This window comes from Nelumbo nucifera, chromosome 1 (genome assembly GCF_055504915.1).
Source record: "Nelumbo nucifera cultivar China Antique chromosome 1, China Antique-T2T, whole genome shotgun sequence".
NCBI classification, from domain to species: Eukaryota; Viridiplantae; Streptophyta; class Magnoliopsida; order Proteales; family Nelumbonaceae; genus Nelumbo; species Nelumbo nucifera.
The window spans coordinates 20,278,973-20,293,894 of NC_142649.1; the positions used below are offsets into that span (position 1 = coordinate 20,278,973).

The window sequence follows — 14,922 nt, forward strand, 5'->3', positions numbered from 1 at the left end:
GGTAAGACTTTGAGCTATTTATGTTTGATGTGTATGAGCATAAACTCACCTTTTGATTTCATTAGGGTTTGATTGATTTGTTACTTCGCTGATGGTTATACACAGGAACTAAGCAAAGTTGGGGACTCTTTTACACCATCTGATGTTGAAAGAGCTCCTCTATAAGTGCTATATGTTTTTAATTTTCAGGTTCAACAATTATGCTATGTGGATTTGCATTGGAACAATTATGCTACCTTATTTGATAAATTGAATTTTTTAAAGTCTTTGTATTTTTATATGTTGATTGGATATTGTATTTGAAAATTTTGATTTGGATATTAATTAACCGTTAATTTAATATACTTTGTTTTAAATTGCATTTTTTATTTAAGTTGCTTAACTTTTCATGTATCAATTGTCATGAATTATTTATTAAGTAGGTATTAAAGTGATGAATCAATAAAAAAGTGGAGGTGCCAACAAATATAGGAATTAACCTGGCATAAAAATAATATATATATATCTAAGTCGGTGGTCATGTAACCGTCGGATTAGCCATAAACAAGACCTAAGGCAGCAGTCATCTAGATCTAAACCAGCAGTTTAGACCAGCGCCTGAGTTGGACTAAACCTAAGGTGGCAGGGAACAAAGGCGACGGTTCAAACTGCTACCTAAAGAACCAAACATTTTTTTTGACAAAACCTAAGCAAGCAGTAGAAAACGCCGCCTTTAATAACACTAAGCCAGAAGTTTTGACAGACTGTTGCGTTAAAAAAGTTTGGACCGCCTCGGACCAACCACCAAAGGTGGCGGTCTCTTTTATCTAAGGCGGCGGTCTTGATCTAGGCCGGCAGCTACTTAGACGGTGAACCTGAAGGGATGAGAGATCCATCGTATGGATGCCCAAATCTTGTGGAATAAGGTGGGCGAATTTCAAAAAATTTCTCTCACTTTCAACTGGGAATCGTATTCCCTATTTAGAAAATCATATTTTCAAGGATCAATCTTGAACAAAAAACTGAACCAGATCTGAACAAAAGCAGTAGGAGAGGATTATACTTGATACGGAGAAGTAATATCTCCGAATGGAGGTGTTCACGCCCAAGGAAGGATCCAAAGACTGTTCCTACTGAAGATGACGCAGTGCAGGATGGAGCAAAATCAGTAGTGTTCTTCTCTAAGAACCTAGTCCTTCGTAAGAAATAGTAGGATGGCACGTGAGCACAGCTTCCTATCAGTCATTTCACAAAGAACTGATATCAAGATCAAATCTTGACTTTTCCCACTGAACTGGCAAGGTAGGCGACAAGAAAGAATTCTGCAGGGTTGCTTAATTCTTTTTTCTGTGATTTCAGCTCTAAAGAGGATGTGAATGTGTGTCATCTAAAGGCTGCCGCCCCATCCTTCTTTTGTAACCCTAAAGATCAGCTCCTAATCCAATTAGGAGTTGCTGATCCAAATCATATTTGGATTAGTCATCCCTTTAGGTGATAAGGATAAACCCTTATCTTATCTGCAGATTAGATCATCATTCTCCTAATCTCATTTGGAGGTTTCCAGATCTAAATCACATTCAGATTTGGACTCTCTGAGTGGACAGGGTTAAGACCCTATCCCATCTGCTAATCCATCTCAGAATTCGCCTCATATTTAACTCATTAAATTAGCTCAGTTCGAAATGGGCTTGAGGCCCATTAAGGTTATGTGCTCACTTAGCCTTCCTAACTCTTGCCCAGTTGGGCTTCCTTGTATGGCGTGGGACCTAAGCATTGATCTACACATCAGCCACATGGGTTCAGCCTACCCTTTGTTACAAGGACTGGCCGAATACACTGTTATGGACAGTGCACCCCCTGAAACCCATCATATGGGCTCTATGGGCCCAACACTTACCTTAAGTGGTCCCTGGGCCAAGACACCTTGTAACACCCAGGGACTGTGGGCAGATGCAAGATTAGCCAATCAGGTATTATCCTCAATGGTCTTACACTCAACCTCTCAGCCCATGATGATCAAACATTGCCCGACAAGAGAGGACCTCTCCCTCGGCTGCAAGGAACAGTGTTGTACTCTCTACTTATATGGATCCCGGGAATTAAAACATTTTGCAAACATTTTAGAAACCATAATATATATACTTTTATATCTCATATAAAATATATTTTGCAAGACAAATCTCAACGATTGAAATCGGCTGCCGGTAGTCTTGGTTTCCATCAGAGAGAGTGCATCCCCGATCATTACCTTTGTCCGACAAAGGAGCTAATCCTGTCACTATGATCACCCACTCAGATGAATTCTCAGACTGTCCCAACATACCCAGGTTTTGACCCCCGCTAAGGATCTCACTGATTGGTACATCAAAGATAGCCCAATCCGACACCTAGTGCAGTATCATAATTGAGTCTAGGGGTCGGGTGTAACTTTCCAGTTTTGCCCATTAATCTCCAAGGTCCAGGGCAATATTGGAAATATGGTCCGGTTCAAAGATTCAATTGATCCTACACTACATGTGCCTGGGGTCTCACCCTGGCGGCTGAGACAGACCACCCCAACCGACTTGGTGGCACATCAGTGTCAGCCTTATCAGGATAGGTCTCCCCAGACCGACCCACTGGCTGTGAACATTCTAAACTAACACGAGTCTCATTAAGTGTCCAGTTTAAGGGTATTTCACAAAAACATACCAAGGGAACATGAATCAAATATGTACTTTTATTCATTTACAATAAACTCATAGTGTACATCATTCTGATTGAAGCTAAGGGCATACAAAACTGTCTAACAACTCCCACTTGCACTTAGGTCCAATCAGGTACAAGCTGGAGTCCCATGCTTTTCACGTGTTTCTCAAGCACTTTTTGTGATAGTGGCTTTGTCAATGGGTTTGCTACATTTTCCGCTGACGCTACTTTCTGAATCAAGACGTCCCCTGGGTAGGTACTCCGATGCTCAAGTTAGTAGGATATAGAAATATGTAGCTGGGACAAGCAAGTTGAAATAGTATTGGTTCGAGCTGAAGAGATAATGTGAAGAGGTGTTCAAAGAGTGTTCTTCCAAAAGTCCCTTACCTTGAGCGGGAAATACCTATTTATAATTGGGTGTCTTTGTCCCATATGGATAGGGCTTCTGGGGTTGTCAAGATGAGGGCGCCTGCCAAGGTCTTCGGGGGGTTTCCTCTTTTTTGACGAAATCCGCTTCCTTGTCCATATAAAACATTCCTTAATTGTGCTCTTCCGCTATGTTTGGCATCAACATGGCTAGAGAGAGGAGGACGCTGTAGTGATTGCTATGCGTCATCCTTGGTTATCTCAACCATCATCCGAATAGCTGGATTCCTTGCTTTCGTGGTAAATGTAGAGTTCATGCAATTATGCTGAGAGAGAGCCAATCCCATCCCCACAAAGTTGGTCAATAATAAGAAAAAGTTGGATTCCGGTCTAAAAATTAGTATTTGTACGGCAACGAAACACAACCGAACCAAATTTACATTTACATCATTGTGTATGCTTATTTTACCAAACGAAAGAAAAAGCAAATTTGTATGCATGGAATTGCAAAAACTGATTACCGAGCCAAAAAAGATAAAAAGAGATGCAAAAACTGAATAATATTTTTTGTCGCAAAAGAGGGAGAAGGGACGTGGCATCCTCCGGTAAATGAACGTTACGACAGGCAACAGACGATGGTCCATTGATCATCCATGTCCGAATCCGAAACGGAGACGAGGACGAGGAGGATGCGATGCATCTCATGTCGGGAGGAGTATCGGGCATGCGACGCCGGCACCTGCAAGGAGTGCTACGAGGAGGCCAGCGAGACGGAGGAGGAGCTTAAGCGCGAGATCGAAGACCTCAAAGCCAAGGTTGCGTTTCTTAGGTTTTTGTCCCCAGTCGATGACCAGTACTCCTCTTGCTTCACTGATGTCGTTCTCGTCGCATCATCAGACGATGACTGCGGCGAAGCCGCTGTCCGAGCCCACAAGGCCGTTCTTGTAAGTACCCTAACCTAAACCTCCGAGAAATCAGAAAACTGTCTCCTTTGATGCGTGTAGTTTGGTTTCATCAATGTATCAAAATAAACTAAAGAAATGATTGATTGATTCCAATACGTTTGATCTTTGACCCCATTCAGTGTTTTAAAGCAAACCCTTTCGGCTCTGTTGATAGATGACACCCTTTGCGGTTTTATTAACAATATTCTATTACTTCCTTGCTTTGATTAAAACATTTTTCATCTTTGGTCCAAAACAATGATTTAAGCAAACCTTTGTGCTTGTTTGGTCAACTGATTTTACCCACAGAATTTGTACTTCATTTTTCCTACTGGCTGTTTCTTGTATGTAACCTGACATGATGGCATCCTCCCACTAAAAATGGAAGGGTTGACTATTAGTATAAATGAACAACTAATTATTTTTATCCCCTAGGAGTTGAAGAACTTCATGTTTCTATTGGTTAGTTGTTTTACCAATGCCCAACAGTTATTTTGCTCCTGCCAATTGGATTTTTCACATTCCTTTACAAACTGAAATACCTATGCCAAGGTTCTCACTTCACGGTTCGATGTTTTCTGCATTTCAGTTTTAGCATTTTATTCAATTTAGATTTTTGTGAGCTTGTGTATCTGGTACTTAAGAAGTTTAATTAATTATGTCAATCAAGACACTACACATTCCTCATTTATTGACTAAACTAATATAGAGAACTAGTATGCTAATCAAGCTGTTTAGTGAGCAAGTGAAAACCACCTAAAAAATCTTCCATGTGGTAGCTTACTTTGGGGCCAAAAAGGTCTCTCAACCTTTACTTCATGGAAATAATGTTGATCCATAACTCCTTGCTACATGTTCCTATATGCCCTTTTCGATGGGCATCTTTTAAATGTAAATTTTGAAAGTTTAACAACTATTATCAATTGTAAAAAAGTTCCAATACAAAGTTGGGTATAGGACTGATGTGTAATGTGGACTTAAGAAGAAGACATGGCTGATCCAGAGTCTCGCTCTGATCAATGGTCCAGATTAACCATAGGATTGTACTGCAAGTTACAAATAGGTCAGGACCGTCAGGTTGTCTAAGCAAGTATCTTGGTATATAGAGGAACACAGATGACATGGCAAGAACAAAATTAAATAAGGTATTGGGGAATTAACTTGTTTAGGGTTCAGGATGACACCCACTTTCTCTTAACCCCCCCCCCCCCCCCCCCCCCCAAAGAGGGGTAGAAGGTCTTTTTATTTTCCTTTAGTCACATAATAGAGTGAATTTTCACAAAATTATACATAGTTTTCAAGGACTACCTAGATACTGCCTAGGTGAGAAGGCACCCTTGAAACATCCTATCATATATTATATACAGCACATATGGTTTGTTTTAAGGCTTCACTATTAAAATATAAAAGATCAAAGGATTTGGACTTTTGACAAGAGAGAAATAAAGAAGAGAAGGATAGAAGAAGTTTTATTTTTCTACAATTACTCTCTCACACACATTAAATAGAATAGGGGGATTCATCCCTTGTCTTTTTTCCTTATTGTTATTCTCTTGAAATTATCTCCTTATTTAGTTGCTAATAATATTTTGAATAGCAATTTTTCTATTAAACACTAACTTATATTATAATATTATGACTGGAATATTGAAATAATAGATTTAAATGCTATTTTCTTTTAGATAAGATAATTTATAATGTATTTAGATGAAATTCAGTGTATAGTAAAGAGTGTTTGTGTTTTTCCCATTCATATGCATGCTGTTAAAAGTTAAATTCTATTGCCCAGATGATGCTTAGGTGCTAGACAAGGCACCTAGGCAACTCATCGCTCCTTGTTGCCTAGAGTCACTTAGATGCCAACCATGCAAAATAGTAGTTGCATAGGCACTGATAAGTTGAGCCTTTGCATGAAAGCCATAATGATCAGGAGCCACCTAACTGCCTTGGTTACCTAGTTTTAAGTTAGGTAGCCAAAGTTATTTGTATATTCACATGGAAGGTGCAGTTCTACTTTTTTTTTTCAATTTATTGGGATTAGGCGATGCCTAGATAAGCAACAGAAAATTGTAGGTTTATTAGAAACAGACAACTTTATACATTCCTTTAGATAGAAATGTAGGAGACAAGAATAAAATACTTCTGATCTACTCCAAATCAAAAGACCCAAATGGAGCTTATCCCTACATTGGTGTGTTCTTTATAATGCTAATGAAAAAACTTGCTTCCACTTATTAATCTTCCCCTTGCTTCCCAAATGGAGCTTATCTCCACATTGGACTCCCCCACCCAATGTGCAAAGCCTGTTTACCTCTGCTTTCTTTTTGTGGCCTAAGAAGAGAGGTTGAGTGATGTGAAGATGCGTAAGAGCTGCAGTGAACTGGACTATTTGGGAAGAAATTCCAGAATTTTCTCTAAAACGGAAAGAAACAATGAAGGAATTATTGTGACCATTCTGATTAGAGTGGTTCATTGGGTAAAACCTACATGGACTCCACCAGATAATGATTTTATCAAGTTAAATGTTGATGGGAGTAATGCAATCCAGGTCCTGGGATTGGTGGTGTGCTTAGGAATAAGGATGGAAAGGTTATTGGGTCATTCTCAGGTCCAATTGATGTGGGAGACTCATTAAGAGCTGAGGTTCTGGCTGTCTTGGAAGGGGTGCAAAAGGCAAAGGATATGAGTGTGAGCAAACTGAATATAGAATGTGATTGAAAGCTGGTAGTGGAGTGGTTGGAAAAGGGACGAAGTGGATTCTGGATCTTCAATGGTGAGATGAAGAAATTCAAATGGCTGACACAAAATATGGAAGTGAAATTCAGCTGGGTTAAAAGGACTACTAATGCTTTTGCTGATGCTCGAGCGAAACAAGGGGTGGGAAGAAATCAAATGTTTGAGCAGAATTGTAACCTGTACTATAAAATTAAGGGTTAAATACTTAAATATACCCTATAACTTTACTAAACTACTTAAATATGCCCTGTACTTTCTAAAACTACCATACTTTGTTAATGCATTCAGCTGTTAAGATTAACGAAAAAAGTTACAGGACAAACATGCCCTTGACTGTTCTTTGAATTTTCAAAACATGGTCTTTAAAAACAGGAACTCGATGACTACTGAAGGCTTTGGAAACTTGAAGATTTCTATCTTATGATGTTGAACAGGAAAATTATTGGAAAGATCACCCAGGAGAAGCAGTGCCAGCGTCTCTCATGAAATCAAAGTTCTATTACGGGCCTTGGAAAGCACTGAGAGTGGGTGGGTCTTCTTCTGCCCAACCAGAAAATCAGACCCATTCCATTGGGATATCACTACTGGTTTTTTATCACTTTTTATGCCAATGGGAACCTCATTGGCATATAATATCTCTTCATCTGATCTACTCAAAACTCTAAGTATCGCTACTGAGAGTGGATCTTCTTCTGCCCAACCAGAAAATCAGACCCATTCCGTCAGGATAGCACTACTGGTTTTTTGTCACTTCATATGCCAATGGGAACCTCATTGGCATATAATATCTCTTCATTTGATCTACTCAAAACTCTTAAGTATCACTGACCTGGTTAATAATTTAGCATGTCCTGAAAATGTCTAAGTGGATCGGCCATCGTATGGAACCTGCCATTATACTAAATGGAAGCACTGGAATTTCTGAAGATCAAGTGCTTTGTAATCAGAGGAGCTTCTATGCTTTTGGGTAGGCAGTAACAAAGATCTGACACCTTCGATCTGGAAAAGAAACAATAAATTAAATAATGAAATTAAAGAATAAACAAGTAAAAAGGGTAAAACGATGATGGTCCCTTCCATCTTAGCAGGGGTTTTATAAAGGAAACAAAAAACTAATCTATCTTTGGGAAACAAAATATCTATTTGAAATTTTCATTGCCATTTTTCGTTGGCTAGTAAGAGAGAGAGAGAGAGAGAGAGGAGCTACTGCCTCCTCCCTGAATTCATTCAGTCCTGAGATTGAAGAGGAGAAAATATGAGGGTAAAAATGGGATTATGAAATGGTTAATGGCTATGTTCAAACGGTATTATGCATTTTCTTAACAGATGGCCTATTTGTAGTTTTTGAAACTACAAGGTACATTTAGGTAGTTTCCTGAACACATAGGGTATGTATAAGGAATTATCCCTAAAATTAATTCTGGTGAGGAGAGGTAAGAAAGGTTACCTCTCCTCTGCTATATAATTCTTCTTTAGTTTTAATGAAATCCTATTATTGATAAAAAAAAAGAAATGTAGTCGACAAGTGCTACAGTGTCTTGCTGATCAAAATGTGTTTTTTACAATTTTCCTCCTACCCCTGGTACAACCCACAAAAGCTTTTCCCTTATGACCCTTGTCTTAGCTAGAAAATCTGCCATACTTTTTGCTGCTCTAGATATCTAGGTGATGTTTAGATATTTGATCAAGCTTCTATTTGGAGGGTGAATTTCACTATAGGTAAGAGTTGAAAAACAGTCCACTTGATGTATGGAACTGTTTGAGATTAGATGCAAACCAGAAAATAAACAAGCAAGAGAGGAAGAGAAGAGAGAGCTGGCGGCAATGAGTGTTAGAGAGTAAGAGGTTCGAACATAACCCCTCTCTAACACTCTAACATCTTATTAAGAAGTTAATCTTTGACAAATTACAGAGGGGCCCTTGAGTGGGCAGGAAAATACAAAAAATGGAACATTACAGAGTATGGGCCCAGAATAAGGCCCATAATGAAATGACAGTCTATGGGCCATTCGGCCCATCTCCTCTATAGTAAGGTAGTAACTTGTGGTGTTTTCTGCCTCTACCATCTTTTGTGAAGCTGGAGGAAAAAAGAAACAGAAGGGTGTCAAACAAATGTGAAGCAGTGTTTGGAATAGATGGATATTAATATAATAGTCATCCATGTAGAGATTCAATTGGGAATCTTATATTAGTTGTCTCTGTTTATTTCTCCTTCTATACGACAGATCTTTTTTTTTTTTTATCAGTAATCAAATTAAATTTCATTACTTAGAGAAAAAAGATGATACAGAAACATGGGCAGCCTCGGCTACCAACAATAGAATACATAGACAAATTGATGATCAGTCTCACAATTGAGCCCAGAAGCACTCTGCTCTATTTACCCCTTGCTTTGCTAGATGGTCAGCTAAGCCATTTGCTGACCTAGGAGCCCATTGAAATATCAGCTGCATATCCCTTGAGAACCTCTTGAAATTTTTGAATTTGTTTCTGAAAAACCAAGGAATCTTCTCATTCTGCTTTAATCAACTTATTACTATTTTGGAGTCGCCTTCAACTATTAGCTTCCGAAACACCATTTCCAAAGATTTCTGCATCCCATAAAGTACTGCCTTCAATTCTGCTGTTACAGAGTCACACACTCCAATGGGACTTGTGTGTACATTCCCCAAATCACTCCAATTCCAGAGGGCCCCGGGTTCCCAAAACTACTTCCATCGAAATTTAATTTCAGGAAACCTACCTCTTCCCAGTCCTTTAGTGTCTTCCACTTAGCTGAAGTTGAGGCTGCAATTGTTCTCCAGTTCCTTAATATATCAATAGAAAAATTTGAGAACAACTCCAATGTCTTTATCTAGAAGGCCACTTTTGCCATAATCCCTTCAATTAGTGCTTCCTTGCTTCTTTTTTTCCTCAAATATACGCTTATTTGTTTCCTCCCATAGGGTCCATATTATTGCTGCTCTTGTGCACCTCCACATCAGTCTTCCCCTCCTTTTTGGCCAGCTGAAAGTGGATCTATCAAACAACCTGTCCAATCTGTCCAGAGTATTCCACTTGCACCCAAAAAGAGAAAAGAACCAATCTGAAATACCACAAGCAAATGGACAGGAAATGAACAAGTGAAGAGCAGATTCACCATTGGATTCACACAAGCAGCACCAATTTGGGGAGAGGCACCATCCAGGTCTCTTCCTCTGTAAAATATCACAAGTGTTGATTGCACCATGGAAGACCTCCCAACAAAAAGCACTCACTTTGAGGGGAATCGGATGACACCAGATCTCTGACTGGAAAGGGAGTAATTGGTTGAGAAGGCACAGACAACAACTTGAAAAAAGAAGCACAACTGAAAACCCCAGAAGGATGTAGAGTCCAAATCCTATCATCTTGTTTACTTAGATCTGGGAAAACCCTTCCAATCTGAGAACAACTCCAATATAAGATTTCTATTTTCTATTACTGCACAATGAACATGTGTATGATTCATTGTGCACTAATAGAAAATAGGAATCTTATATTGCTATTTTTGGGGTACAAATATACAAGGTGTACACAAAGAAAAAGAGTCTGGTGACACCGTGACAGTGGTCATCACTTGGGGCTGCTTGGAAGTTGTACACACATTCTTATTTTTCTTGATCAATGAAATTACAAGTTACCAATCAAAAAAACTATATGCTTAAGATTGCTCTTATAACGTTTTTCTCCTCTTGCTTATTTTCTTAGTATTGTTCTTCCACATTTAGTCTTAAAGAGAAAATAAGTGTCATTGACCTCAATTTATTATTTTACTTGTTGGATTTTAGAAAATATGCATAAATTCCAACAAGAGAGGATTTTTTTTTTATTCTCTCTCTCTCTCTCTCTTTGATAGATAGCATGATAACATTTCATTAATATGGACAGATATTACAAAGAGGAGCCACAAGAGGGAGGTAAAAAAAACCTCACCTCAAAACAATTATTACAATTGAGCCCAATACAAATGTCCCCTAGAATTAATAGCTTGGTTATTGTAAGATAACTGTAGATTTAGCAAAATTTATGACATGATTGTCTACATATGATTGATTATACATGGGTGCTTAACTACTAACCTCCATGCTTTTCTAGTTAACAAAAAACACTCGTTTGTTCTTTCTTTCTTACTTGCCTTATTCTTTAATTATTTTATTTATAATCAGGTAAGCAGATCTCCAGTGTTTAAAGCAATGCTGGAAAATGAGATGGAGGAGAGAAGGAGTGGGACCATAAAGATCAGTGATGTGTCTTATGATGTCCTTCGTTCCTTTGTCCATTACCTGTACACTGCAGAAGCATTACTTGATGAGCAAATGGCCTATGACCTCTTGGTATTGGCAGAGAAATACCAGGTGAAGCATCTTAAAGGCTTTTGTGAGAAGTTCATAACCTCCAAATTGAACTGGAACAGTGCTGTTATGAGCTATGCCTTCGCTCACCAGCACAATGCCAAGCACCTGCTTGAGACATCTCTTTCCTTGATCATTGACAACATGGAAAAGCTAACAAAACGGGAGGAGTACAAGGAGCTTGTGGAGAAGGATCCTCGCCTTGTTGTGGAAATCTATGAAGCCTATCTTGCCAAGCAGGTCAATACGGCTGCCCCCAAGGATTCATCCTTACTGTTATAAGCAAGTGTAGTCACACTGTTCAAAAATGATATAGAGTAATATTGTGTCCACTAGTGGAAAACCATGAATGCTTTCTCACCAAACAAACCAAGACTGCTGCCAAAAAGATTCACCCATGCAGCAGTTGGCAAGAATTGCCATGTGGTTCAGGAGTCTTGCTAATGGTTTGTTTGTGTGTTGCACTCTTCTCAGAAAGTAATATGATACATCAAGAATTTAAGACACATTCAGGTATTCCTTTTTGAAGGTCTTTCATTTGTTTTGTGAATTGTGAGAAACAATCAGATATTGATTTCTTTCATCATATTATGGTCATTGTGTAATGTCCTGTTGGTGATTGTAACTGGCATTTCTAACTAAGAAAATTCTAAATGCACGTTTAGGCAAAGATTGATACTTGTTGATCTTGGTTTTGAAGAATTGCCTACAGAAAAATGTAGAAGGGGCCATTTCTTGGTTTAATGGTAAAATCTCGAGTGGGCAAGTGTGCAAAGGCAGGTTTAAGTCTGAGAGTGGCCACTTGGTGCAAAAAAATGTGAAAAGGTTAAGACCATATCCACTCTACTACCAAGACCCCGATAACTGGGACTAACATTGGATAATGGCCTTTTACCTACAAAGAAATGTAAAATCATGTCTTGCAGCTTCTGACAGTCAATGCCAGGGGCAGAGATTGCACTCTTTAAGTGTACAGTGGAGGTCTGATGATGTAGTAGTTGGACGCTTGAACTGTTTTAGTAACCCCTGTTCTATGTTCAATATTGTAAAGGTTCAGTTATAAGAATCTGAAAGATGTATAATCCTGCTTTGTCATTCCGTTCTGTTTAGCGTCAAAGTCCATCACTTCTTGGGAACGCCCTAGCACCAGCAGTTCAGCACTAGAAGACAACTCGGTATCCATGACATAAGAGTTTGGCAAAATATTTATGCCAACTGTGACACAACCCATCCAGGCTTGAAATTGATAGTATAAGACAAACTCACAGAGTTAACTGAACAACACGGAAATGTAATCAGGAATTCAAGCAGCTCTACTATTTGGATGCAAGGTTCAAAGTATCGACACGTATTGGCCCATATGTATTGTTCCGGGACCCCTCCGATATGCCTTTATAGTGAGTGTATCGGGGGTCTGATTGGTTCAGGGGGTGGAGGAGCCCTAAATCAGCCCCCCTGAACCGGTTTCGAAAAAAAATAAAAAAAGTAAAAAACAAGGGTATCGATTCACCTGATACACCCCTACTGGTGTATTGGGCGTATATTTTGAACCTTGTTTCAATGTAAATATATAATTATACTGTGTATAGGTCTGAACCTGTGAAAAGGTTGTAACCAATTGTTCTCCCTCTCTATCTTTTAATCACAAGCTCAACTATCAGCTAGTTACCTTTTCATTCCAGCTCCAGCATACCAATGGTAGGACTGCAAGAATTAGTAGGGGTGGCAATTTTTCATCAACCCGTTTGGATCCACCCAACCCATCCATTTACTTGGCGGATTGGAAATGGGTTGATCACCCATTGGGTCAATTTAAATGGAATGGATCAGTTAGGTTGTGGATAACCATAAATGGGGCAGGGCAGGATGGTTCAGCTTGGACCTGGTCCGGTCTGACCCAAAATCCGCCTAGCTTGCCTTGACTCGAATTGGATCATCTGGGCCGATTCATATCTATACAACCCCACCCAAGTCCAGACCGGTCTAATTTTACTTCCATTGACCCACTTTGGGCCAATCTGTTCGGTCCCAAACCCATTTACAAACTTGATATGGGCTGGTCCAAGTCAATCCATCATTGATTGAACCAGTCCAGTCTAGTCCAACTGAACTAATCCAAATCCAAGCGGTTCAACCACTCTTGATGTGATTAGCTTAAAGACAATCCAATTAGATAGTTCAAGTTGGTCTAATCAGTTTGAACCTAAGTGGTTCGGTCAAACACGAAACCCAAACACAGTCAAATGGTTTTGCCGCTTGTGTAAAAGTAAAAATGCATATAATGTGATTTAAACCTTCACTTGTGTAATTAACAACTACTATTACCACCAAGCTATGACCAACTTGTTTGTCAAGTGGGATTAAGTTTTTTATTTTAAGTACATAAATATTAGTTTAATGGGTTTGGGTAGGTTGGATTGGGTCAAAGCGGGTTTGGGTTGAACCCAACCCATTTAATTTTATATAACTGGTTCATTAATGGGTTGGCAGGTTAGATGGATTGGGTTGAAGCTCAACCCAAACCAAACCCAACCCAACCCAACCTGCCCAATTGCCACAGCTAGGAATTAGTAACCACACATTTACCTTCATCTAGTAGTGAAGCTCGAGCATCAGTCACTTGTTAGTAGTGAGCTTACATTGAATCTAGCGAGCAAGGTTTAGCTAAACGCAATGGCTATTGCTGTGGAGCCAATGATAAGGTTCCATGCCAGTAATAAAATACATGGGGCCCACACATTTTGGCAACCTTGTTTAATGTTCCACTCATCTTCATAATTTGTTATTTTTTTACCATCTAAAAGAAAAATGACGGGTCTTCCTAATCCTGCAGGTCAATCACCCACTTAGCATGATGTCTTTACTTTAGAAGTTCTTTTAATCAAAACAAGTTGGGTTCTTGTTCCACTTAGGGCCAGTCCCTTTTTTTTGTATTTTGAGAGGGGGGAAAGTTGGCCAATGTGATTTTGGTTACCATTGACCAAGATACCCATATTCTTTTTTCAAATTTATCCACAACAAATTTATTTTCCCTCTCCCAGGGGTGGATTTGAGCTCGACTCGAGCTTGAGCTCGATTTGAGAAAAAAATATTTTTATTTTATTTTATTATATATATATATATATATAATATATATATATATAAGGCTCAAGCTTGGCTCGAAGCTTGATTGAAACCGAGCTGAGCCAAGCTTTTCCCGAGCCGAGCTTGAGTAGGTAGTGAAGAACTTGGCTTGTGGCTACCCCTACCCATCTCCTAGGTGGATAAGTAACTTTCCAACTTAAAAGGAAAATTGCCAACACTTGGATAAGACAAAATTGGTCCTTTTATTTTTTAATAATGGATTTTTATGGCTAAAATGGTCATTGTCCTATTTACCTGAAAAATAAAAGAATATAGGTAAAAAAAATTTACCTAGGAAATACTTGCCAGCAAGAATGGCCTTTGCTTAATAGCAAACATACTAGAGCTTTAAATCCATGAGGTAGGAGGCGGGTAACAAGTAGCAACACTTGATCATTAAAAATGGATATCTTATGTGACAACAATTGCTAATTACTCTGATCTACAAAGTAGAGATCCCTGACAAAGGTTGACAAAGGTGAAAAGGCACTTTTTTCATCTACTCGGATATAAATTAGGGCTGTTCATAAGAATGCCCAACCCAACCAACTCGGATTGACCCAACCCGAGTTGGCTGGGTTTTCATCAATACCGGTCGGTTTCAGGTTAGGAAAATATATAAACCGATATATTGGGTCGATTTCGGTTTTCTTGTGTGAAAACCGAAACCAACCCGACCCGAACCGAACTAATCTTCTACTAGTTCGGTAGTT

The 14,922-nt window shown here is 39.0% G+C and overlaps 1 protein-coding gene across 1 annotated transcript; it reads left to right on the plus strand.

Annotated features, from left to right (window-relative positions):
* The first annotated feature begins 3,503 nt into the window (after positions 1 to 3,503).
* On the plus strand, positions 3,504 to 11,756 carry LOC104605853 (BTB/POZ domain-containing protein). The gene is made up of 2 exons (XM_010270790.3): positions 3,504 to 3,977; positions 10,901 to 11,756. Exons 1-2 carry the CDS (start codon positions 3,687 to 3,689, stop codon positions 11,366 to 11,368), a joined length of 759 nt encoding a protein of 252 aa, XP_010269092.1. The 5' UTR covers positions 3,504 to 3,686; the 3' UTR covers positions 11,369 to 11,756.
* The last annotated feature ends 3,166 nt before the right edge of the window (positions 11,757 to 14,922 follow it).

Excerpts from the sequence above, each read along its gene's own strand:
- LOC104605853 (XM_010270790.3), top strand. The coding sequence starts at position 3,687 with ATGTCCGAATCCGAAACGGAGACGAGGACGAGGAGGATGCGATGCATC. Across the intron at positions 3,978-10,900 it reads GAGCCCACAAGGCCGTTCTT|GTAAGCAGATCTCCAGTGTT; the intron begins GTAAGTACCCTA and ends ATTTATAATCAG.